The sequence below is a fragment of the Muscardinus avellanarius genome (genome assembly GCF_963383645.1).
Source record: "Muscardinus avellanarius genome assembly, chromosome: 5".
NCBI lineage: Eukaryota > Metazoa > Chordata > Mammalia > Rodentia > Gliridae > Muscardinus > Muscardinus avellanarius.
The window spans coordinates 140,327,441-140,351,038 of record NC_137790.1 but is presented as its reverse complement, the minus strand read 5'-3'; the positions used below and the strand labels follow the sequence as shown (position 1 = coordinate 140,351,038).

The 23,598-nt window shown below is 44.2% G+C and overlaps 1 protein-coding gene across 1 annotated transcript in view; it reads left to right on the top strand.

The window, feature by feature from the left end:
- Nucleotides 1-23,598, top strand: part of DOCK3 (dedicator of cytokinesis 3) — a gene marked incomplete at both ends in the record, with an annotated part of 359,460 nt that overhangs the window by 186,974 nt on the left and 148,888 nt on the right. The window contains 3 exons of the mRNA XM_080695935.1: nt 8,026-8,110; nt 16,256-16,297; nt 16,890-17,044. Coding sequence (XP_080552061.1) covers nt 8,026-8,110; nt 16,256-16,297; nt 16,890-17,044 — 282 coding nt within the window. The remainder of the gene's footprint in view (nt 1-8,025; nt 8,111-16,255; nt 16,298-16,889; nt 17,045-23,598) is intronic.

Genomic DNA, 23,598 nt, shown 5'->3' with positions numbered 1-23,598 from the left:
CCCGCACTTCTTGTTCCACCGCCGTTTTGTAAATGTCATAAAATATTTATTTACATGTGGTAGGTGCAAAGTCAGTGTTTGCGGAATGTGTTTTAATGTTTTACTTGATGTAATTAAATATGAACCATATAATTTTAAATTTTATGCCTTTTCTCTAAGCTTTTACATGTTTATTATACTTCTGCATTTTAAAAATATATTTCAGCGATTATTAATAAAAGTTACTAATAGCTTGCTGAATGCATACATGACATCACGTGGCAAGGCCACGGTCTCGCTTATGTACACTATTTTAATTAAATGCAGTATGCCCTTTTGAGACAAGAGCTCCAGTTTTTGAAGTGTGGAAAATAAGGTGGGAAGCGCTTTCCCCACTGTTGTCTAAGGCCGTGGGTGGTGTAGTTTGTACCTGTGCACGTCTGCGGACCTTTACCATCTTCTAGTTATTTGTAGCGTTGGTCCTAAGATCTCTGGCTACTCGTCGCCCACATTTCCAGCCCATACTGTTTGATCTTTGCTTCATTCTCTGAGTATGAATACTATATGTCTCTTGTATATCTGATTTAATACTCATTCAGAACGTTCAAGAAGAGAAACTGAACTGGTTGTCCTCTTTATTTAGAATTCAGGTTAAGTGTAGAACTCCACATCTGCATAACAGTAATTTTTGTTTCCTGAGATTAGGAATTACTTATTTGGCCAAAATTTTTTGAAAATTTAGGCACTGTAACTAGAGCAATGCCTGCATCTGGTGGGCACTATGTGCATGGTGTGTGTGTGTGTGTGTGTGTGTATGTGTGTGTGTGTGTGTGGTACTGGGGTTCCTATCTTCGGGCTACACTCCCAGACCTATTTTTATGCTTTTTTATTTTTATTTGGAAACAGGGTCTCTTAAGCCAGCACGGCTGGCTTCGAACCTGCGCCATCCTCCTGTCTCCGCCTCCCAAGCGCGGGGATTACAAGGGTGCGCCACCACGCCCGGCAGTAAGACAGTATTGGAAAACTCGGCTCTAGCCAAATATAGTGGCGCGCACCTGTAATTCCAATACTTGGGAGGCTGAGACAGGAGGATCACAGGTTCCAGGCCAGCCTCAGCCATGTAGCAAGACTCAATAGCCTAGCAAGACCCTGTTTCAAAGAAAATCATAAAAAGGGCTGGGGTATAGTTTGAAGGCAGAATAACCCTGGGTTCAATCCCCAGGGCCTACAAAAAAAAAGAAATCTCAGCTCTATACTACCTCTGCATGTGGTTACACACAGATCCTCGCTGCCTGCTCTAAGTAAGAGCTTCTTATCCCGACACTGTACCTCTTACCACAATCCCTATACTTTAAGCCTCATTCTGGTTAACCATCTAACACCTAGTGTGTTAGTCTTATCTAACACCTAGGGAGCAATCCCTGCAGTCATCTAGGACGGCTGGTCGGGCAGTGTGGCTGGGCTGAGCCGAGGTACGAGCCAGGCATTCAGAGTCAGCGCTCAGCTCCTGGTTACCCTGCTGCACTCGCCTTTGCCGTGATGATAGACAAGAGAGCGTAGGCCTCTCCCTACACTGACGGTTCACTATGCTTGGAGTAACCGAAAGAAGGAAGGTAATAGCCAGGAACCTCCGTTTGGGGTGGAATTCGTAGTAAACATGTACTGCTTCTCACCACGAAACATTCCTCCCGTCCCCCAGTGGGGACAGTAACCAGTGTAATGCCTGCACGCTGCTCCTCCTGCGGTGACGGCGGCACTAGTAGAAGGTGGCATTAGTCTTCATTTTTTTAACCAGGCCACCCGTTGATTCTTATCTCCCACGATAATGGAATCGAGGAACTGAAAGGTGCTATCCTCTAGATACTTCTAGGACAGGGAGAGCGCTCTGCTTTCAGGGAAGAACGCGTCATGACTAAGGACATCTGCTTGACGCAAAACTGCTGTCCTCCCGCGTCCAGCCAAACACACAGTAAGACTCAGGAAGTATCTGGTATGAGGAAGCGCGTCTGTGGGCGGGCAGTCGATTGGAAGCGCAAGCCCAGGGCGCCGTGTTGCTGAGACAGACCTCCGCCGTGTGCGGACAGCGCACCGAGCACACCGCCGACCCCAGCCCTGCCCACTTGGGTGCCGTCTGGAGTCCCTTCCGAGCGGTATCTAGACCGTTTATTTTGACTGGATCACTTGCTCAGTCCCCTGCTTTGCGGGCTTCCAAACTGTAATGTCCACTCTCCCATGGCCGCTGGCCCGCCATACCTGCAGGCTCCATATCCACGACTTCCTCATGCACAGCTTCAACCAGTAGCACTGGGAAAATATTTTTTAACATTGTATCCATTTTTCCTTATCATCATTCTCTAAACATTACAGTATAGCAGCCATCACCTACATTGTGTTAGGTATGATAAGTAATGTAGTGGTTTAAAGCATATAGGAGTAAGCTGAGTATGTTAGCACACACCTAGAATCCCAGTACTTGGGAGGCGGAGGCAGGAGGGTCACAGGCTCGAAACCAGCCTCACCAACTTAGTGAGAACTTGTTTCAACATAAAAAATAAAATAGGGCTGGGAGTATGGCTCAGAGCTAGAATGCCCGTGAGCTTCATCCCTGGTACCACAAAAAGTAAAGTATACAGGAGTGTGTGTGCGGGTTCTATGTGAATACTATGCCATTTCCTGTGAGGTGCTGGAGCACCTTGGGTTTTGGTAATCCATGGGAAGGTCCTAGAAGCCAGCCCCACACATTCCAAAGGACAACTGTATTTCTGGATCTCCAGCAGTTAAAGAATACATATGAAGTGTTGTCTATTCGGTTTTTGTTTAGAAAAGTTTAAGTGGTGTAACATACAAATATGGAAAGTATTTTAAAAGATTAGTTTTATTATCCTAGTTTTCTAATACAAATACAGGTTTTGTGATCGTTCCCGTTTTTCCATATGCATATGTAAATTATTTAAAGTATTTGACGTCACACCACACATTGGTTTTGAGGCGCAGGACCGCTGCGGTGCCCTTGCGTCCCATGCTCACTGCTGCCTTGGCACGGGAAGTCTTAAGAGCCAGAGGACTGAAACTGTTCCTGAGAAATTAAGAATAGCAAAGAAAAGGCGATAGAATGGAGTGGGCGGTTGAGACAGGAGGGTTGCAGGTTTGAGGGCAGCCGTGACAATGTAGCAAGACTCTCGGGAACCTAGGGAGACCCTGTTTCAAAATAGAAAATAAAAAGGGCTGGGGGGAGTGTAGCTAGGAATAGAATGCCCTGGACTCGATCCCCAGTAGAAAAAAAAGTAATTGAATGGAGTCTTTATTTGATATAATAAGGCAGAATCACAGTGGTAGAAAAAAAGAAAATCTCTTACAGATTTAAGTGCATTAACTTCAAGAATCAGACAAATTCAATGGCACAAATTTACCATTAAACTGTGAACTATTGATGTTAATACCAACAGTATGCTACTGAGCTCCTCACCAAACTGTGAGTTCTGGAGGGTTTTTTAAATCACTTAATATAAAAAATGTTTTTCTCCTTAAAACTTCGAGTTTTTCTATTAAAAAATAATGCAAATCATCCTTTAATAATACAGGTATAGTGTATGTATAGTGTATGCTAAATACATTACGTAATTCTTTCATAAAAGATAACAGATGTTATCCTTTAGTAGAAAAACATGAATTTTTTGAATATATATTTTTGTAATTATATACTTACAACGAGGTTCAAAGTGATACACTCATCACGCACACACCCTGGGTGTCTTTCCGTCCGCACCCCTCCCGCTCCCCTCCCCTCCCGGTGTGATGAGGCTGGCCGTGGCACATTCATCTAAGGACATAGCGTTTAAATTGTTCCCTCCAGTGTCTACCGGTCTGGTCTCTCCTCGTCTGTCTGACGTCCCCTCTGTGTTCCATTCTCTCTCGCTTTCACCTATGAGAGAAAAGATGGCCTTTGACTTTCTGAGACTGGCCGGTCTCCCTCAACATCACGCTCTCCATTTCCACCCATTTTCCCGCAAACGACATGCTTTGCTCTTCCTATGGCTGAGCAGACTCCGCTGTGTCTGTGCTGTGCGTGTGCGCCACGCTCCTTTACCCCTCGTCTGCACTGCAGTGGCACGTGCGCATTCCTGTGTATTACACAACTCACAGCAGCCGAAGCATGGAATCAACCTGGGGACTTTACCCTTTGACATAAAAACATGGTTTTCCTTTTTTCTTGCCTGCTGGAAAATATACATCTGAATTTTTAAAATAATTTTACCGGTGCATTATAGTCTAGCATCCGTGTGCTTCATAGCGGTGCTGACCGTGCGCACAGGCTTGGCGGGCCTCCCGCCAGCTCCCTCCCCTTCCCCTTGCCCATCCCGGGGCTGAGATCCACACGGGTATGTTCACACAGGTACGCAGCGTCCGTGGGAATGCTTTTCGCTGGCTCCCCCGGAGTTTCTCCTCCATTATCTGAAGTCTCACCGGTATCCCAGTGACTCCCTAGCTCGCGCAAATCAGAGAAAACATAGGACCCTCCACTCCTGTGACTGGCCAACCTCTCTGAACACGATGTCCTCCAGGTCGCCCACTTTCCTGCAAAGGACATAGTTTTTTTCTCCGTTGTGTGGATGCCCCGTAATTCTGTAATCCGTTCCTCTGTTGATGGACACCTAGGCTGATTCCATAATTCGTCTCTTGTGAACTGTGCTGCTATAAGCGTGAATATACACATATTACTACGACCTGCTGACTCCAGTCCCTTTGGGAAGATACCCAGGAGGTACGGCTGCATCGCATGGTGCGCCCATTCCCAGTGTTCCCAGAAATCTCCGCCCTGATCTCCATACTGAATTGATTTGCACTCCCACCAGCAGTGTAGCAGAGGACCTGTCTCCCCACACCCTTGCCAGCATTTCTTGTTGTTTGACTTCTTGGTGATGGCCATTCTGATTGGGGTGGGGTGGGACCTCAGTGTAGTCTTATTTACACCTCCCTGACTGCTAATGATATTGAGCATTTTTTCATGTATCCATTGGCCATTTGTGTTGCTTCTTTTTTTGAAGTGTGTGTCTGTTTAGTTCAGTTGCACATTTCTTTTTCTTTTTTTCTTTTTAGGTACTGGGGGTTGAGCCCTGAGACATTCTACTTCTGAGCTATACACCCCAGCCCAATTTTTATTCTTAAGTTTGAAACAGGGTCTCATTGAGTTGCTGAGGGCCTCACTACGTAGCTGAGGCTGGCTTTGAACCTGTGATTCTCCTGTCTCAGCCTCCCAAGCACTGGGATTACAAGCGTGCGCCACCACATACAACTTCAGTTGCTCATTTCTTAATTGGGTTTGTTTTTAGTGTTTAGTCTTTTGAGTATTTTAATATTCTAGATGCTAGTTCTCTGTCAGAGGACTAGCTGGCAAAGATCTTCCCCCACCAGTCTGTCTTTAGACTCTTGATAGTTTCCTTTGATGAATAGAAGCGTTTTAGTTTAATGCCAGTCCAATGATTGATTTTTGTTTAATTTCCCAAGCCTTGGGGCCTTACACATCTAAATTTACATTTGTAATCATAGCCAGCATCTTATCTGATGCTATTAGTGAGTTTGCTTTTGCCTCCTTCGTATAGGTTTGATTTTCCACTTTTATTTTATCATCTGACTGCAATTTGCTTAAGCTCTTTAGATATTTTTTGAAAACAGGGTACAAATCATAAATAAAATAAATCTTCGTTTTGGATATATACCTGACTTTATTTGTGGTGAAGGGGATTAAATCCAGGGCCTTGAACACGCTAGGCAAGCGTCCCCTCCCCCTGAGCCATGCCCCACCCAGGCTTTATTCTGACTCAAAGTAAGAAGGAGTTTTTGTTGAAGTTGTTTTGTTTTATTTTGTGGAACTGGGAATTGAACCCAGGGACAGCCTACCTCTTTCTTAGCTGCACTTCAAACCCTATTTTAATTCTTTATTTTTGAAACAGGGTATCACAAAATTGCAGAGGGCCTCACTAAGTAGCTGAGGCTAGCTCTAAACCCTGAATCCTCCTGTCTCAGCCTCCCAAGTGCTGAGATTACAGCACGTGCCACCATGCCTGGCAGTAGGAATTTTATGTAAAGAAAATCCCTACATTATAAATTTTGTTAGCATTTTCTGAAGATAGTTCATAGTAGTTGGATATAAAAATATTTTTTCTTTAAAAGTTCCATGGAGCCTGGCATGGTGGTACACACTTGTAATCCCAGTACTTGGGAAGCTGAGACAGGAGAATTGCAGGTTCATGGCCAGCCTCTGTAACTTAGTGAGGCCCTCCACAACTTAGTGAGACTCTTCCTCAAAATAATAAATAAATAAGCCGGACGTGGTGGTGCACGCTTGTAATCCCCACACTTGGGAGGCGGAGACAGGAGGTTTATGCGGGTTCGAAGCCAGCCGTGCTGGCTTAAGAGACCCTGTTTCCAAATAAAAATAAAAAATAAGTCTGGGAGTGTAGCCCAGAGAAGGGTTTCCAGGAACCCCAGTACCACCAAAATAATAATAATAATAATAATAATAATAATAATAATAATAATAATAAAAATAGGGCTGGGGGTATAGCTTGGAGGTAAAACACACCCGGGTTCAATCCCCAGTATCACACACACAAACAAAATTCAGACATGAATTCAGACATCAATCCCAGTATCTCACACACGAGCACACAAAATTCAGACACAAATCCATGTAGCGTTGTAGGCAGTTTCAGAGGTCCACAGCCCTCTAATCCACTGGACCCCAGGTTCAGAGCTACAATCCTAGACTTGTGAGAAAGGGGTAAATACTGGTTGACTATGCATGACGTGAGACGAGCGTTGCAGGTTCGAGGCCAGCCTCAGCAACTTAGGGAGCCCTGGCCTCACGACAAAAACGAAATAGGGCTGGGGGTGGAGCTCGAGTCAGCGCACCCGTGGGCTCAATCCCCGGTACCACACACACACAGGATGTGAATGCCGCGCCGTACGTGAACCTAACAGTCGTAACTGCTCAGAGCTCCCTCCACTGCTCATGCTACCACGCGGCCAGCCAATGCCTACCTTACTTCATCCACTCCAAACGTACACTAGATCTTCTAAATACTATTGTTTTGAGTAGTAGTACTCCTTGGTAAAACTTCTCCTAATGATGATTAAAATATTAATGCTAATGTACAGCCAAACCTCTACCAACAGCCATGTTAACTAAACCGAAAACAAGAAAAAACTCAGCCAAAACACATCTCTTTGAGCCAGTATCGTGTGTGTGTGTGCACATGTGGTGCTCAGAAGTGAGCGCAGGGCCTCTAAGGCTAAGCTATGCCCCTACACTATTTAATTTGGAAACAGTCTCCCTAAGTTTCTGAAGCTGGCCTTGAACTTACAATCTTTCATCTCACATTATTTATATTTGATCAATATTAACTCCTTTCTCACAATTCCAGCACAGCAGCTCTAAACCTATAGTTTAGTGGAGGTAGAGTTGTGGACCCCTGAAATTGCTGATGATACTAGATGAGGGGGGGGAGAGAGAGACAGAGAGAGAGAGAGAGAGACAGAGAGAGAGAGTGTTTTTACACTGATAGTCCAGGTTGCTGAGGCTGACTTTGAAGCAGCTAAGTATAGTATACTTAAGAGGTGATTTTTCTGTGTTGACTTTGAATTACAAATATACTTGAAACCTGAATAATTTTTCATCCTAAAGTAATGCATGACTGAACCTTAAGCACATTAGTAAGAGTGGGGAAAAATAAAAAATAAACGTGAGTTATTAATGCTCTAAAGGAACCATCCTTAATGAACTCAAGCACCGTTTTAATGTGATACTGAGTGAAGCCTATTTGTCATAAGTGAATCTGCTTGATGACTGGAATTGTGTCCTCCTTAAAACCCCCAGCCTCATTTATTCAACCAAAACCAAGCAGTCAGACGATGCTGGCCTAGGCACGCCCCTGCGAGGGCACTGCCTGGACCTCTGTTTTCAGCATCACGCCAGGTTCCCCGGGCACGAGGAGGGACTGAGGACTGTGGGCGTGGCGTGCTGACTGCGTGCTTTCTCTTTACTAGGCATTTGGGCCTGGACCTGGTGCCTCGGAAGGACTTTGAAGTGGTGGATTCAGACCAGATTAGTGTCTCGGACCTCTATAAGATGGTAAGAAACTAACACGGTGCTCGTTCTTGCCAGCTCATTTCCCCCTGGCTTTCCTGATCGTTAGGAAATAGCACTTCTAACGCGTCTTCCTCTGCCCCTGCCGCAGGACCTTCAAGGAGCCTTCTTTATTCTGACTTACATATCACACTTGCTCTCCAGGCAGGAGTGCCGTGTGGGGACGCTGGGCTCACACTGTCCAGCGGCCACCTCTCGGGGGGTTTTCCTTCCACCTGTCGTGGTCCCTCACAGTATGTCTCTGCGCCCAGCTCTTGAGAAGAGAAGTGGCAGAAGCAGAAAGGGCCAATTGTTAGTTTTAAATCCATGACTGAACCTGGAAGTAATTTACCAGTCTTGCTAGAGGCAGTGCCTCATGGATTCTTCATGTCTGTTGATTACTATAAAAATCTGTTGGCTTGACTGATGACCAGATTGCATTTTATAAACTGAATGAGAAAAAGTAACTAAAAGAAAGGCAAACAAATAGCAAAAACCCTAGATGACAGTTAAGTTAGAGGCTGCATGTAACCTTATGCTTTGAGGAGTGATATCAGTGGGTATATATTGGTGAGAATTATTTTTAATATCTATTTAATTTTAATAAACAGTACTCTGAGGGAACGTAGAAGTAATATGTATGCTGCCTGGTCACCGACCAAAGGAAATGTACTCGAGTAATATGCAGAGAGCACAGTGCTTGCTTGTGCATGTGGCTTCGGCATCCCTACCAGTGTGTACACGCATCCACTTAACTACGCTCTGTGCAGAGTGACAGGCATGAGACAGATTACAAATGAACAGGGCGTGTCCCTTTCCTCAAGACTCCCGGCACCTAGGTGTTGGTCCAGATATGTCCTCCCATGACGGTCTAAGTAGGAGCTGCGTGCTGCTTTACGGCCAGTTTTACAGCGTGGCTGGGCAGACCTCAGTACTCGCCCCGAAGCCCATCCCTCGTGCTAGGGACAGTGGGATGAGTAGATGGTCGGCGGTTTCTGTGCCTGTGCCTAGATGAGCCCGCCTCAGAAGGTGAAGGGTTGTGTTTTTTCTTTCACACGTGGGAGCAAAGGAGAAACAGAAACAAAAGCGACTTTAGGTAAATAAGGAGGGACCAGGAGGATAGGGAAGGGGCTGGGAGGGGCCAGGGCAACAGAGGCTTGAGAAGGAAGCGGGTCAGAGTGTCGTGAGGGGATGGGAAGGCGTCACTAGCAATCTCAGGGACGTGTCCCGGGAGAGGAGGGCGGGATGTGGAGGGGGCACACCAGGGGCCGTGCACTCGTGTGTGTGTCCTCTGAGTCTCACTGTCATGTGTAATTACAGTGTCCGGTAAAGGCATTTTTAAAAAACAGCCGGGCGTGGTGGTGCATGCTTGTAATCCCCGCGCTTGGGAGGCAGAGACAGGAGGATCGCGCAGGTTCGAAGCCAGCCGCACTGGCTTAAGAGACCCTGTTTCCAAATAAAATATAAAATAGGTCTGGGAGTGTAGCCCGGAGGTAGAAGGGTTTCCAGGAACTCCAGTACCACCAATCAATACACACACACACACACACACACACACACACACACACTCTGTTGCTGTTAGAGGGAGTGACTCATTCCCTGGGGATAGGAAAAGGGAAAGCAAGGCATTCCAGAGTACCCACAGCATAGCTAAGTGGCAGTTCCAGGAAGTATAAGACATTTGGTAACTCTGGCATGTGGGCATGTCAGTAGATGGGTGATCTGACCAAGAGGGAGGCAAAAGCCAAGTTATGAAGAGCTTTTCATGCCCCAAATTAGACTTTCTAGTCAGGCAAGGTGGTGCACACCTGTAATCCTAGTACTCAGGAGGCTGAGACAGGAGGATCGCACGTTCAAGGACAGCCTCAGCAAGTAGTGAGACTCTCATCAACCTAGCGAGACTCTGTTTCAAAACTTAAAAAATTTTTTTGGTGGTAATGGAGATGCAACCCAGGGACTTTTCTACCTCCAGGCTCTACTCCCAGACCTATTTTATACTTTATTTGGAAACAGGGTCTCACTAAGTTGCTGAGAGCCTCACTAAGTAGCTGAGGCTGGCTTTATACCTATGTGATCCTCCTGTCTCAGCCTCCCAAGCGCGGGGATTACAAGCGTGCTCCACCACGCCTGGCCAAAATTAAAAATTTTAAAAAGGGCTGGAGGGTAGCTCAGAGGTAGGATAAACAATAAAATTATGTCATGGAAAATGTACGGGATGGATGTGTGTTTTATCTGCCCAGCTGGATAATAGCGGAGTGGAAAAAAACTGTAGAAGAAACAGGTTTGAGAGCTGAGTGGTGGGATCAGTGGTCTGGATTGTTTTCAAGTCTCAGATACCTCCAGACATACAGACAGCAGTACTGGAAGCCTGGAATTCCTGAGCGAAGCAGAGATATAATAAAATTTAGTCGTCACATCACATATACTTGGAACTATGGGACTAGGTAAGGTGATCGCCCCCTTTCCTGAAGCTCCCCGTAGTGAGACCAGTGATCACCGGGCCTCACACGGCACTTTCGGCCTCACACGGCACTTGCTAACGGCCTCACGTGAAGGCAGGAACGAGCAACGCGTGCAAGGGTCTTGGGAGAAACAGGCCAAAGAAAGCAGGGACAGTCTGCGGGAAGGAAGGAGAGAGCGAGGGCCAGGCAAATGCAGCAATTAAGTCAGCTCCCGGAAATTAGTAAAGAGATAACGGGAATGATGGTGGAAGGAAGTTAGAAGCCAGAGAAAATCCCCTGAAAACAGAACAAAACAAGAGGCGTGAGAAGCGACAAAACCTAGCTTCCGTCTGGGGGTCCATTTTGTAAATGATGGAGTTTCAGGAAAGAAAACAATTAGGCAAAGAAAGAAACTACTGAAGAAATCACGTTGCAGACATTCCCAGAACAGAGATATGGATCTCCAGATTAAAAGGGCCTAACAAGTGTTTGGCATTTAATTCTGAAATTTCAGCTCACTAGAAATAAAGAGATGAGCTGAACGCTTTCAGAGAGAAAAGCAGGTCACATAGCAAAGGATTTGTTGTAAGAAGAGCATTTGGCTTCCTGACAGCAGCGCTAAAAACTAGAAAATATGCTGGGGACTGAAATTCACCAAACTAATGCTATGCACATGTGCAAACACGTAACAGTGAATATACTGTGATATGTAATTACAATGCACCAAAAAAGGTATTTTTTTAAAAAGATCAGACACTTGTCTTCAAGATTCTGAGGGGGGAAATCCAACCTAGAATTCTGTACTTACTCAGTGACGTTATCCAGTCAAGTGGGAGGGAGATGAGCATGAAGAGAATTGTGGCCACTGAGTCTCAGAACAACTCTTCTGTCCCTGTTTTAGGAAAGCACTAAAGAATACATTATTCCTTTAAAATGAAAGAGTAAGCCCAAAGCACTAGGGTGTGCCATCCTAAATAAAGGAGTTTGGCCCACATGACAGGGGGAGAGCATCCTGAAGGGAGGCCAAGCCCACAGTGACCACAGTGCAGTAGATCCAGACAGCAACAGGAGAACGAGGACCGCTTAAAACAGAAGGGTCGCCGGGCGCGGTGGGCATGCTTGTCATCCCCGCGCTTGGGAAGCGGAGACAGGAGGATCACGCAGGTTCGAAGCCAGCCTCAGCTATTTAGTGAGGCTCTCAGCAACTTAGTGAGACTCTGTTTCCAAAAAAATATAAAATAGGTCTGGGAGTATAACCTGGAAGTAGAAAAGCCCTTGGGTTCCACCCCCAGGATCACACACACAAAAAAATTCTGGGGGAAAAAAATGTATCTGCACTGAACATGTACAGACTTTTTTTCTGTTCCTAATGATTTCTAAACAATAGTATAACTACAATTTATATAACATTTATATGAAATACTTTTAGTATATAGCAAAGTTGTGTAAGACATATGCAAATAAAATTGTATACAAGGAACTTGAGCATACATGTTTGGTAACTATGGAGGGTCTAAGGACCAATTCTGGGTAGATACCAAATGACAACCATAAGTTAAAGAAAAGTAAGTACACCCGAGATAGAAGTAGCAAAAGAAAAGAGATATTTAAGTACATGGCTTGTATCCACCATTAGCAATATTTAAGTTATAATATAAACAAGCTGGGTGTGGTGGCACATGTTTGTAATCCCAGAACTTGGGAGGCTGAGTCAGGAGGATTGCAGGTTCAAGGACAGCCTCAGCAAGTAGTGAGACTCTCATCAACTTAGCAAGACCCTTTTTCAAAATAAAAATAAAATAGGGTTGGAGGTGTAGCTCAGAGGTAGAATGCCTCTAGGTTTAATCCCCAGTGCCCCCCACTATACACGCGCACACACACACACACACATTCACACACACATTCACACACACACACATTCACACACACATTCACACACACACACACACATTCACACACAGACACACAATAGTTCTAGCCAAGAATTTTGAAATATTGAGAAGAGAAGTAATCTTTAATTTCTTTTTTGTGTTTTATGGTTTAGTGTCTTTTATCTCCATGATTAAATTCCTAAATATTTTTGAGGCTATTGTGAATTGATAGGCAGAATAAATATAATCAAAATGATCATTCTATCAAAAGCAATCTACAGATTCAATACAATCCCATTAAAATACCATGGTCATTCTTTACATATCTAAAGAAATCAGTCATAAAATATATATGGAAAAGCCAGGCATAGTGGTGCATGCCTGTAATCCAAGTACTTGGAAGGCTGAGACAAGAACAAGATTTCAGGTTTGCAGCTAGCCTCAGAGACTTAGACTCAAAATAAAAAATAAAATAGGGCTGGAAGTATAGCTCAGAGGTAGAATGCCCCTGGGTCCAATCCCAGTAACACACACACACACACACACACACACACACACACACACACACCAACAACAACAACAAAAACTACACTGAGATTCTAACTAACTCTCTTTAGAATGGCAATCAGCAAGAGCACAAACAATAATAAATACCGGCAAACTTTCATACACTGTAAGAAGTGCAAACTAGTACAGCCACTGTGGAGATGAGTGAGGAGGTTTCTCTGAAGGTTGGGCGTGCAGCACCACATGCACCAGTGATGCCTCTCCTGCGCTCTCCCGCACATCTTTCCAAAGGACTAAAGTCAGAATAGCGATGCGGGCGCATCCGTGTCTGCAGCAGCACAACTCACAGGAGCCAAGTTACGGAACCACCCAGGTGTCCATGAACAGAGGAATGGATTTCAAGACCATGGTCCATACATACAACGGAATTTTATTCAGCCATAAAGCAGAACACATGTCATTTGCAGGAAAATGGCGGAACTTAAGAATATTATGCTAAGTGCGATGAGCAAGTCTCAGTAAAAGAATACTTGTATGTTTTCTCTTATTCGTGGAAGCTACATAGGAATTGAGAGACAGAGGAGCAGAGACTTACTCCAGTGGAGTGACGGAGGGGTGAGAGGGAGGAGGAGGGGTAGAGACATAAAGAATAGAACCGTTGAAATAATGCCAGGTGAGTAATTAAATTACCAGTGTAATCTCAAAGACATGTACAGGGAAGGGAAGAGAGAGTGCCAACAAAACAAAGAAAAAGAAATACTCGATAAATTATAAAGAAAAACCAGTAAAGAGTTGAAGGTACTTATTTCTGGGGAATAGGCCAGAGTGGGTGGAAGAATGATCATTTTTATTGCAAGCCTTTTAAATATATTTAACTTTTTAAAAATGTGTGCTTTATTTTTATTACATAGACTTCTTATAAAAATATTGATTTATCAAAAGAGCCTAAATTCCAACCTCTTTTTATTTCCTGCTGAATTTTCTTACTTGTCACGTGTTTGCGTTTACACACACACACAAAGAATTAGATATGAGGAAGCAAAAGTGTCTATGAGCGACCATAAGTTTACTGAAAACCACTTGGGATTTTCATGTTAAACTGCATACAGAATACACAATGTTTTGGTTAAATCTTTAAGTTATAATCAAAATCTAAAGGAATATCTTTTAAACCTATTATTGGAGATTATAAAGACTCAGTATAAAACTTTCTGATTTTAATAAAACTCCTTGCCACTCATTTTGCGAAGGCTGTATGAATAGGATTATGCCTTAAATTTGCATTTAGAGTATTTTCTTTTTCATAAAAACCAAGCCCAATACAAATATCATGATCGATAAAAATTTCTTTAAGCAGTTGAAATTTTTATTCCTTTAGTTTCTTAATTTTTGCTTCTGCCTAACAAATCGAAAGCTGTTTTCAACGGAGAGTTGATGCTATTGAAAACATAAGGCACTTCAAATGATAACAATAAAGTGTCTGTGATGGCCTTGATTACCCACGCCTCCTGTGAAATAGGAACATTTGCAAATTACACAGTATGAGAATATCTAAGGTGTGCGGGAGCCTAACAGAACACACAGTGTTAGAATCCCCTGCTCGGTCGCTGTCCCTCCACGTCACGTGCACTGGAGACTGTGCTAGTCGATTGTCTTATAGTGGTCATTAGGTTTTCATAGATCAGTACTTAAACTTCCATTCCTGGAATAAATTCGTTGACTGGATATTTACCAAAAATCAAGCATCATTTCTTTGATCATCCAAACTAGATATGACTTACATTTTCATGTAAGACTCGCAACATTTCTCAGTGTAACACATAATTGATTTCGCTGTTTTTTACGGTCCTTTTGTAAGGTTCATTTTCAAGTGGCACACACATTTTGTTAGGTTTCACTGGTGCATTGCAGTCGTGCGTTGTGGTATGTCACATATGCCCCTTACACTCCTGGTGTTTCCCTCTGCACCCCCGCTCCTCTCACCGGGCACAAGCTAGTGAGGTCGGCAGTAACACATTCGTGTACAAACAGAACATCACTTGGTCTGCTCCCTTCGCAGCCTCCTTTTTCCTCTCCCCTCCTCCTTCTCCCTGGCCCCTCCCACTATTATATTAATCTCTCTCCTAGTTCTTGATGGACTAGAGACTTAACAGGGCTAAAAACTATTCTACTGGGGAAAAAATTGGTAGCGTCGTAGTATAGTATATGCACTTCTGAATTTATATGTTTGAGGCAATCGCTAAGCACTTGGAATATCGAGATGAGTAAAGCAAGACAGCACTCGACTACCTGAGAGCGCCCAATCTAAAGTTTAGACAAAAGGCATTACGGTCCTAAGAATGCGGTGGCTGCTCTGGCTGCCTGGCAGCGGGCTGGGCTCTCCGTGCGGTGCCAGGGAAGAGGTCCCGAGTGCTGTGCTGTGCCTCGCTCTGGCAGCTTGTGCAATATGCTTTATGAGCACATTGAAAATTCTCTCGGAATCCAGTGGCTCTAAAGTCTAAAATGGCTCTTGTCATCAGGGATGTTTTGTACCGAAGTTAGCTGTTTCATGGACTCCTGTATATAGTTCTAACTGGAGATTTATGACTATCAAGCCTTGTAGTCATTTTTAAGAGTCAGCCAGCAAACCCATTTGAGAAGAATGATTTATGCAGCCCTTAAATGTAAAATAAAATAAGGAGCTCATTTTAATTTAGTGACATTCCAGTGGGATATAGTCAGTAAACCATAGAAAGCTTAATTTGTTTTCTAAAAGCTTGGGTTTTTTCTTTAAAATTTTTTTCTAGTACAGTGGATCAGACCCAAGGCCTTATACATGCTAGACAAGTGCTCTGCCATTGAGCTATATTCCAGCACTTAATATTTTTAAATCTTTTTTACATATGAAGTTTTCTTTTGTACACATATACTCTGCGTGATAATTTTCCCAACTGTTGCCAACTTGGTTAAGGGAAACGTCTCTTGGAAAGAATAAGCAATTTATCTAAAGTTTCACAGCCCTTTTCATTAAAGGCTCCAGTAAAGGGAACCTGAAGAGCCTGGACCTGCCACTGGGCAAAGGGGGCCGTGAGAAGCCACCGCGGAGCCAGAGCCTCAGGAGAGCGCGCCTGTGAGGACCGGGAGGCGGGGCTGCACTCAGACGGCCGGCCTCTTGTGTGACCTCAGCCAATCATTCCTTGCCCTAAGCATTAGCCGTGTCCATCAAATATGAATAACTCTTATCTAATATTTGTCCTAATGGAATGAGATCACGAATGCAGATGGCATAATTAGCCTGCCTGGCTTACACATGGAAGTCCCAGTGCAGTGACTCTCTCTCTTTCTTTCCACAGCATCTGTCTAGCAGGCAGAGTGTGCAGCAAAGCACCTCCCAGGTAAGCAGCTCCGGGGCTCCCGCTGCTCTGCTAAGAGACGGCCACATAGGGAAACACCGAGACCTGACTGGCTCCTTGGTGGTGTGGTTCTTCCTAAGGAGCCTTCACCTCCAAGCAAATGGGCCAGTCCTCATTTCTTTGAGCAAAATTCATATAAGCTCAAATAAGAGGAGGTAGACTGAGACTACAGTCGGCGTGGGAGGAAATCCAAGCTCTTTATAATGGCAGCTATCACCGTCTAATAGTATAAGTCAAACGCTAGAGTCAGGGCAATACCTCTAAGGAGTGTCTTTGAAAGTTGTCCCATGGAGAATGTAGATCTGTGACCTGGTGGGCGTCTGAATTCCAGTAAGATGGAATCACTGTTCTCAGAGCTTCTCCGCTGCGCTGGCTCCTTCCAGCTGCCTGTTTATCCACCTCCACCCAAGTCCTCTGACACAGTACCACTTCCCAGCAGAGAAGACACTCTCAGTCTCCTGCTTAAATACTCCCCTTCAGCAGAGTGACGAGATTCAGTCATTTCATTTAAAAAATTTTTTTTAATATAATGAATAAGATAGAAATCACCTATCTTTTTAACCTTCCTTATTAGGTAGACACAATGCGCCCACGTCACGGGGAGACCTGTCGGATGCCAGTGCCCCACCACTTCTTCTTCAGTCTGAAGAGTTTCACCTACAATACCATTGGAGAAGATTCCGACGTCTTCTTTTCCTTATATGACATGCGAGAAGGCAAGCAGATCAGGTAGGAGTCGCCGCAAGTGTGCTGCAACTGGGCCTCCGTGTTAGGATGAGCTGGGTCGCGGCAGCTCTGGCCTTCGGAGAAGGCGCAGCAACTAGAGAAACCCGCGTCGCCCCGTTGGCTGCGCACCCAGCTCCCGGTGTACCTGAACTTGTCTAAACTATAGCACGGGCGGCCTCTCTTTTTCGTGTGCTTACTTACACATGAGAGTTCAAAGTTGTGACTTGGTTGTCACCACCTCAGAGGGAAAAGTATGCCAGAAGTGTGCCAGACCGAGGCAGAGTAGAAACAGAGGAGAAATGCCCAGCCTCAGAGAGCAGGGCGTCCTGGGCCTTGCTGCTGTATGTGAGTGAGAGGGCTCATGGGAGGAGACGTGCAGCACCCTGAGGGGCGCCCTCTGCGAGGGCGAGAGCATCTTCTTGGCGGAAGGTGGGATTGGCCTGGTTTCATATTTTTGCCATGAGTTGAGATGGGGCAGCGAAGGGGACGACGTGCCGGTCGAGTGTTTATGTAGGCAGAGCACTGGAACCCTGAGCATGGGCTCCTCTAGCCGTGCTCTCTCCCTCGAAGGGCGTGCGTGGGGTCAAGGAGACTGTAGCGAACCTTCTCCTGGAGGACTTACACAGGGTGCAGTGACCTCTGCGGCCAACGTGAAAACTTTAAAACACTCAAGCATTCTGTATGGCCATCTTCTAAGTGAGGCGGAGAGAAAACCTTGGACTGTTTCATATTGCTTGGAAATCCTTGTGTTAGGAGTGCTTTATGGATTGGTTGTTTGTTTTACTTAAAATTACTTTTCAATTGCATGTTACATGTGGGAAATTTTTAATGGAAGTTATAACAGTGCAAAGGAAAGCTGCTATTTTGCATGAGCTAAAACTATAAAACTCTTTAGAAGAAACACAGTCTAAGCCCAGTGTGATGGTGCACACATGTAATCCCAGAACTTGGGAGGCTGAGACAGGAGTATTATGGGTTCAAAGCCAGCCTCAGCAACCTAGTGAAACTCTCAGCAACTTAGTGAGTCCCTGTTTCTAAATTAAAAATACCATAGGACTTGGGGGTGTAGCTTGGAAATAGAAGGCCCCTAGGTTTCATCCCCAGTACCCAAAAACTAAAACAATAAGAGAGGGAGGGTAAGTATTTACATCTTTGAATTTGGTGATAGATTCTATATATACTACCAAAATCACAAGCAACAAAGGAAAAGCTAGATAAGTTGTTGGACTTTATCAAAATTTAAATCTTTCATACTTTAAAGGACACAACCAAGAAAGTAAAAATACCACAGAATTAGAGAAAATATTTTCAATCACATGTCTAGTGATAAGGATCTAGTATCTACAGTATATTATAAAGAGCTTCCCCTCACAATAACCAAAAGACAACTCAACTTAAAAGTGGGAAATAATATGAATAGACATTTCTCTAAAGAAGATTTACCGGTGGCCAGTAAGCTCATGAAAAGGTGCTTAATGCTTAGCACCCCTATATTTAGGGAAATCAAAATAACCAGGAGCCAACACCTCACACTCACTGGAAGGCTGTAATCCTGGTACTTGGGAGACTGAGACAGGACAACCACGGGTTCAAGTATAGCCTCAGCAACCTAGCAAGACCATCTTTTAAAACAAAAAAATAAAAAGGACTGGGGGTGTAGTTTGGGGTTAGAATGCCCCCGGGTTCAATCCCCTGTACCACACAAACAAAGCCAGAAGATAACAAGAAAGGATGTAGAGAAATTTGATCATTGTGCATTGTTGGTGAGTATGTAAAATGGTATCACCATTATGGAAAACACGGAGGCAGTTTCTCAAAAAATTAAAAATAGAATTGTCATATGATCCAGCCGTTCTACTCCTGAGTACATATCCAAAGGAGTTGTGATTGGAGTCTCAAAGAGATATTTGTCACTATGTTCATAGAAGCCTTATACACAATAACCAAAAGGTAGAAGCAGCCCAAGCATCCATTAGTGGATGAAGGAATAAACACACTTGTGTACCCACACACGAGTGCACACGCACACACACATGCACACACACACAATGGAATATGATTCAGCCTTGGAGAAGGAAGGGAATTCTGATATGTGCTAAACCTACAGGGCCCTGGAGGACATGAATGATAGAAGCCAGTCACAAGAACACAAGCACTCATCAGCTGAGCACTGCGTCTGGGCATGCTGGGCAGTACCTTGAGTAGAGCTGCACCTTAGCAGCAATGAGACAGGAATAACGGTCCAGCTCTAGCTCCTGCTTATAATGGTGGCATGGAAGAAATACTGCTGGATGCCCAGCATGCATCTGGATGGAAGAGCTCTCACGTGAGGGCCACCGCACCCCCAGAACCCACAAGATAACACTAGCCTCTGACACAGACACCCAAAGCACTAGAGGCGAAAAAGTTCTCCATGTGGGAAGATTATAGTGAGAGAAGGAAGGAAGTTGAAAGCATCTCAAAGAAAAATTCAGATCAGATATAGGATTGATCGAGTTGGCCAGAAAATACCCACCAAGAAGTTCCTCCTTAAACACCAAAGTGCAGGGCCACTCTCACAACGAGAAGCACGTGCCTTATGAAGAACGGTGCATTTCCCCAGCAGAATGGCAAGCTTTCCCTTCCGTGTCTGCTGCTCTCCGTCTGCTGACCATGGGTTGGGATCTCTTTTGGAAGGCATCTGATAGCTCTCATCAGCACCTGATGAAGTCGCTCCAGCCGTGTTCACATAGCGAGGATGTGCAGCTGAGCTTGTGACAGCTCGCTGAAATGTGCTGTGGGACTTGGGTGGCTGTGCACCTTGCATTTATTTGTTCTCTAGATGCCGTGCTCCAAATTTAGTAAAATAGATGAATAGACACTAAAATCATGCTGACCTAGTATCATACATTTGGACTCAATTAACAAGCATGTCAGACCAGTTAATATCTGCTGTAAGAATTTGGTAGTAAATGTCCTCTAGACATTAGATATAAATGACATAATAATCTTTTTTTTTTTTTTTTTTTGGTGGTACCAGGGTTCCTGGAAACCCTTCTACCTCCGGGCTACACTCCCAGAACTATTTTTTAATATATTTATTTATTTTTATTTGGAAACAGGGTCACTTAAGCCAGCATGGCTGGCTTCGAACCTGAGCAATCCTCCTGTCTCTACCTCCCAAGTGCGGGGATTACAAGCATGTGCCACCACGCCTGGCGGCATAAATAATCTTAATAGTCATGTATATAGTATTGAAAAATGACCTGTAACCTCAGTTCAGTTAAAATACTTTGCATTTCACAAGAATAGCATTGATAGTAAAATCACTACATGAAGGCGTTTGTGCAAAAGAAGTATTGTGGGCGGCCTTATAACTGCACTAATATAGAAAATACAGGTGTAATTTAAGTGGGTCCAGATTGTCTATGAAGACCACTTAAGTTTGCAAATCGTTTTCAAATAATAAATATAAACAAAGGCACAGCTATGAACTCCAGTGTGTGGTCTTAGACTGGACAGTTCTTGGTTCTGCACCACTAGGTCTCCCAGGCCCTGACTGACAGGCCGTCCACCCCAGGCAGTCGGCCTTCTGTTGAGAGCATGCCTTGCTCCTTCACTCTTTACCACTCGGGATTGCTGTGTTCAGTCTTACTGCTTCTATTCAACTTTTGTGTTTCTTAAAAACTGCTCAATTGTAAGCAAATCTGCCTACTTTAAGATACTGGAAATAGAAAAAAATCTTTGCCAAATCAAAAAAACGCTATATGATTCTACTTAGAAGAAGGTTCTTAGAATCACCAGGTCCATAGAGAAAAAAAATAGAATGGCAGTTGTTCTCTCTAAAGTGAGAAGGGAACTAGAAATTGTTTAATGGGTATGGAATTTTTTTTAAGATGGAAAGAATTCTGGAGATTAGGTGCCTGACACTGTGAATGTATGTAATACTACTGAACCGTACACTTAAATGTAGTTATGATGGGAACTTTTGTTATATATAGTTTACTACAATTCAAAAATAATAAAAAGGGAAGGTACAATAGAAACTTCCCCAGTGACCCAGTACTTGGGTGGCTGTTGCAGGAAAATCACAGGCTCAGCAACTTAGCAGGACTTTGTTTCAAAATAAAAAGGGCTAGAGGTGTAGCTAGGAGGTAGAATGCCCCTGGGTTCAATCACCAGTAAGAACAACAACAAAAATTCCCCGGTTAAACAAAGACTGAAAAAATTAATAGATGTCGGTAAGCTTCCCTTACAAGCAATTCTAAAGGAAGTCCTGCGGGCTGAAAAGAAGTAACATCAGTTATTAACTTAATCCCACATCCTCAAGGAAATAGGATGTCATGCCACGGACCATTTAGAAAATAACAACAAGAAGGAGCTCTTGGAAACGCAAACACGTGAGATCTCATCCAGAGGGTTGGGAGGCAGAGGTGAGTAAATGGAGCAGAGAATGGAGCAAAGCGATGGGAGGAGCAGAGGTAATTAGAGAAACAGTCCAGGGATGCAGCCTTGTTTAATAGGAGTCCAGAGGCGGAAAGCTGCAAGGAGAGGAAATCATCAATGAAGTCATTAAGAAAACTTCTCCTAGACCCGTGTGACACAGATTTCCAACTCAGAAGGCCCATCGACTATGCAGATACTGGATAAAAATACACCCACATCAAGACGCGTATCATAAAAATTTAAATCACGAGTGACAAATACTTTAAAGGCATTAAAACTAAAAAAAGGGGGGAAACAGGTTCACAAAGAGAATTATCATCAAACTTTTCCATAGCAATAGTAAACTATAAAAGATAATGAGTCAATGCATTTAAAATCCAGAGGGGAAAAATCCCCAGCCTAGACTTTTTACTATTTCTCATATAAGTAGAATGAAGATATTTTCAGACATGCAGTTTGTTTTTCTCCTGATTTTAACACTTAGTTTCTTTTTTTTCTAATGTGGCCTTCGGTGACTGGGAAGCCTTGTCTCCTGACCCGCCATTTGGAGCTGGCTCTCACTGGAGGGGGGGCGGGGGGGGGTTGAGTACTGGATGAGGACAGAGACCACACTTAGTGGGCAGTTGTAGGCGGAGAAGACAAACTGACTTCCCAGGGCCGTGACGAGGCAGGAGCAGAAGCCGGGACATCAGACCGACCTCAGGCCTGCCTGCTCTCCTAACATCTCCCCACTGTTAGAACTCCCTTCCATCTCGGATGTGTTCTTTCCTTCTTTTAAAAGTTTACTTCTAAAATAGTCTCCCGCAGAGAACTGCTAGAGAATAAATCAAGAAATAAAAACACTTGGGATCCTTGAGAAGGCATCCAGCAGAGGGCCAAAGGCATCTTAGGGTGGTGGTGAAGAGAAGTCTCGGAATGTCTGCCAGGTGGCGGACCTCGTTAACGGGGTTTGAGCAGGCCGGCTCTTGGAGATTTCTTTAAAAAGCTGGGACTATTGGGGTTGGAGCTGTGGCTCAGTGACAGAGCGCTTTCTAAACCCAAGACCCTACAACAGTCTTAATACCAAAAAAGAAAGTGAAAAGAAGAGGAAACTATTCAAAATATCTGAGACATTTGAATGTTTTGAAAGGGATATGTGGAGTTGAGTCAGGGAAGAGCACCTTTCTAGGCAGTTTTCCCCAACTTCAACAAGTCTTTATTACAAAACCAGTAGGAAATAGAAAAGGTAAGGAAGGCAGCATGTGGGCGTGCTAGAGAGCTCGAAAATGCAACTCTCTAGGCCGCTTTCAGGGTTTGTCTTGTTTTGCTTTTGGTACTGGGGATGGAACTCAGGGGCATTCTACCTCCAAACTACACCCCCAGCCCTATTTTTTCTTTGAAACAGAGTCTCAGTGAGTTGCAAAGGGCCTCACCAAGTAGCTGAGGCTGTCCGCAAACCTGGATCCTCCCAAATGCTGGGATTCCAAGTGTGTGCCACCACACCCGGCTTAAGCAGTTTTTTGTTTTTTTTAAACAAGTGCTGGAGGCATCGTGCATGCTAGACAAGTTCTCTACCATCGAGAAACATCCCCAGCCCAAGGAAAATAATTTTTCAACTGACATTTATTAGTGTCTTAATTCAGGCTTCTATAGCAGAATACCATAGACTGGGTGGCTTAAGCAACAGTTATATCTCACAATTCTAGAGGCTAGAAAATTCAAGGTGAAGGTGCCAGAAGAGCCCGTCTCTGGTTAGGGCATTTTCTTGGGTGTGCAGGTGGCCATCATTCTGCTGCATCTGAAAACAAGTGAAGCAAAACCACCTCTCTTGTGTTTCTTCTCAATAACGACACTGATCTCATCCACAAGGGCTCCACCCTTGCCACCTGGCTACCTCTCAGTCCCGCCTCCTGATGCACTGAGGTTTTGGATGGCAACCTATGAGTTTAGGCAAGACGCGAACATTCAGTCCACGCCGTTTGCTCCTGACCTCCAAAACTCCATGTCTTTCTCACATGCAAAGTACATTTATTCCATCCTAACGGATTCCCAACTTGGAGCTGCACCAACCCTAAAGTCCAAGGGCTCATCTAAATACTGTATAAGCCGGGCGTGGTGGGCACGCTTGTTATACCAGTGCTTGGGAGGCTGAG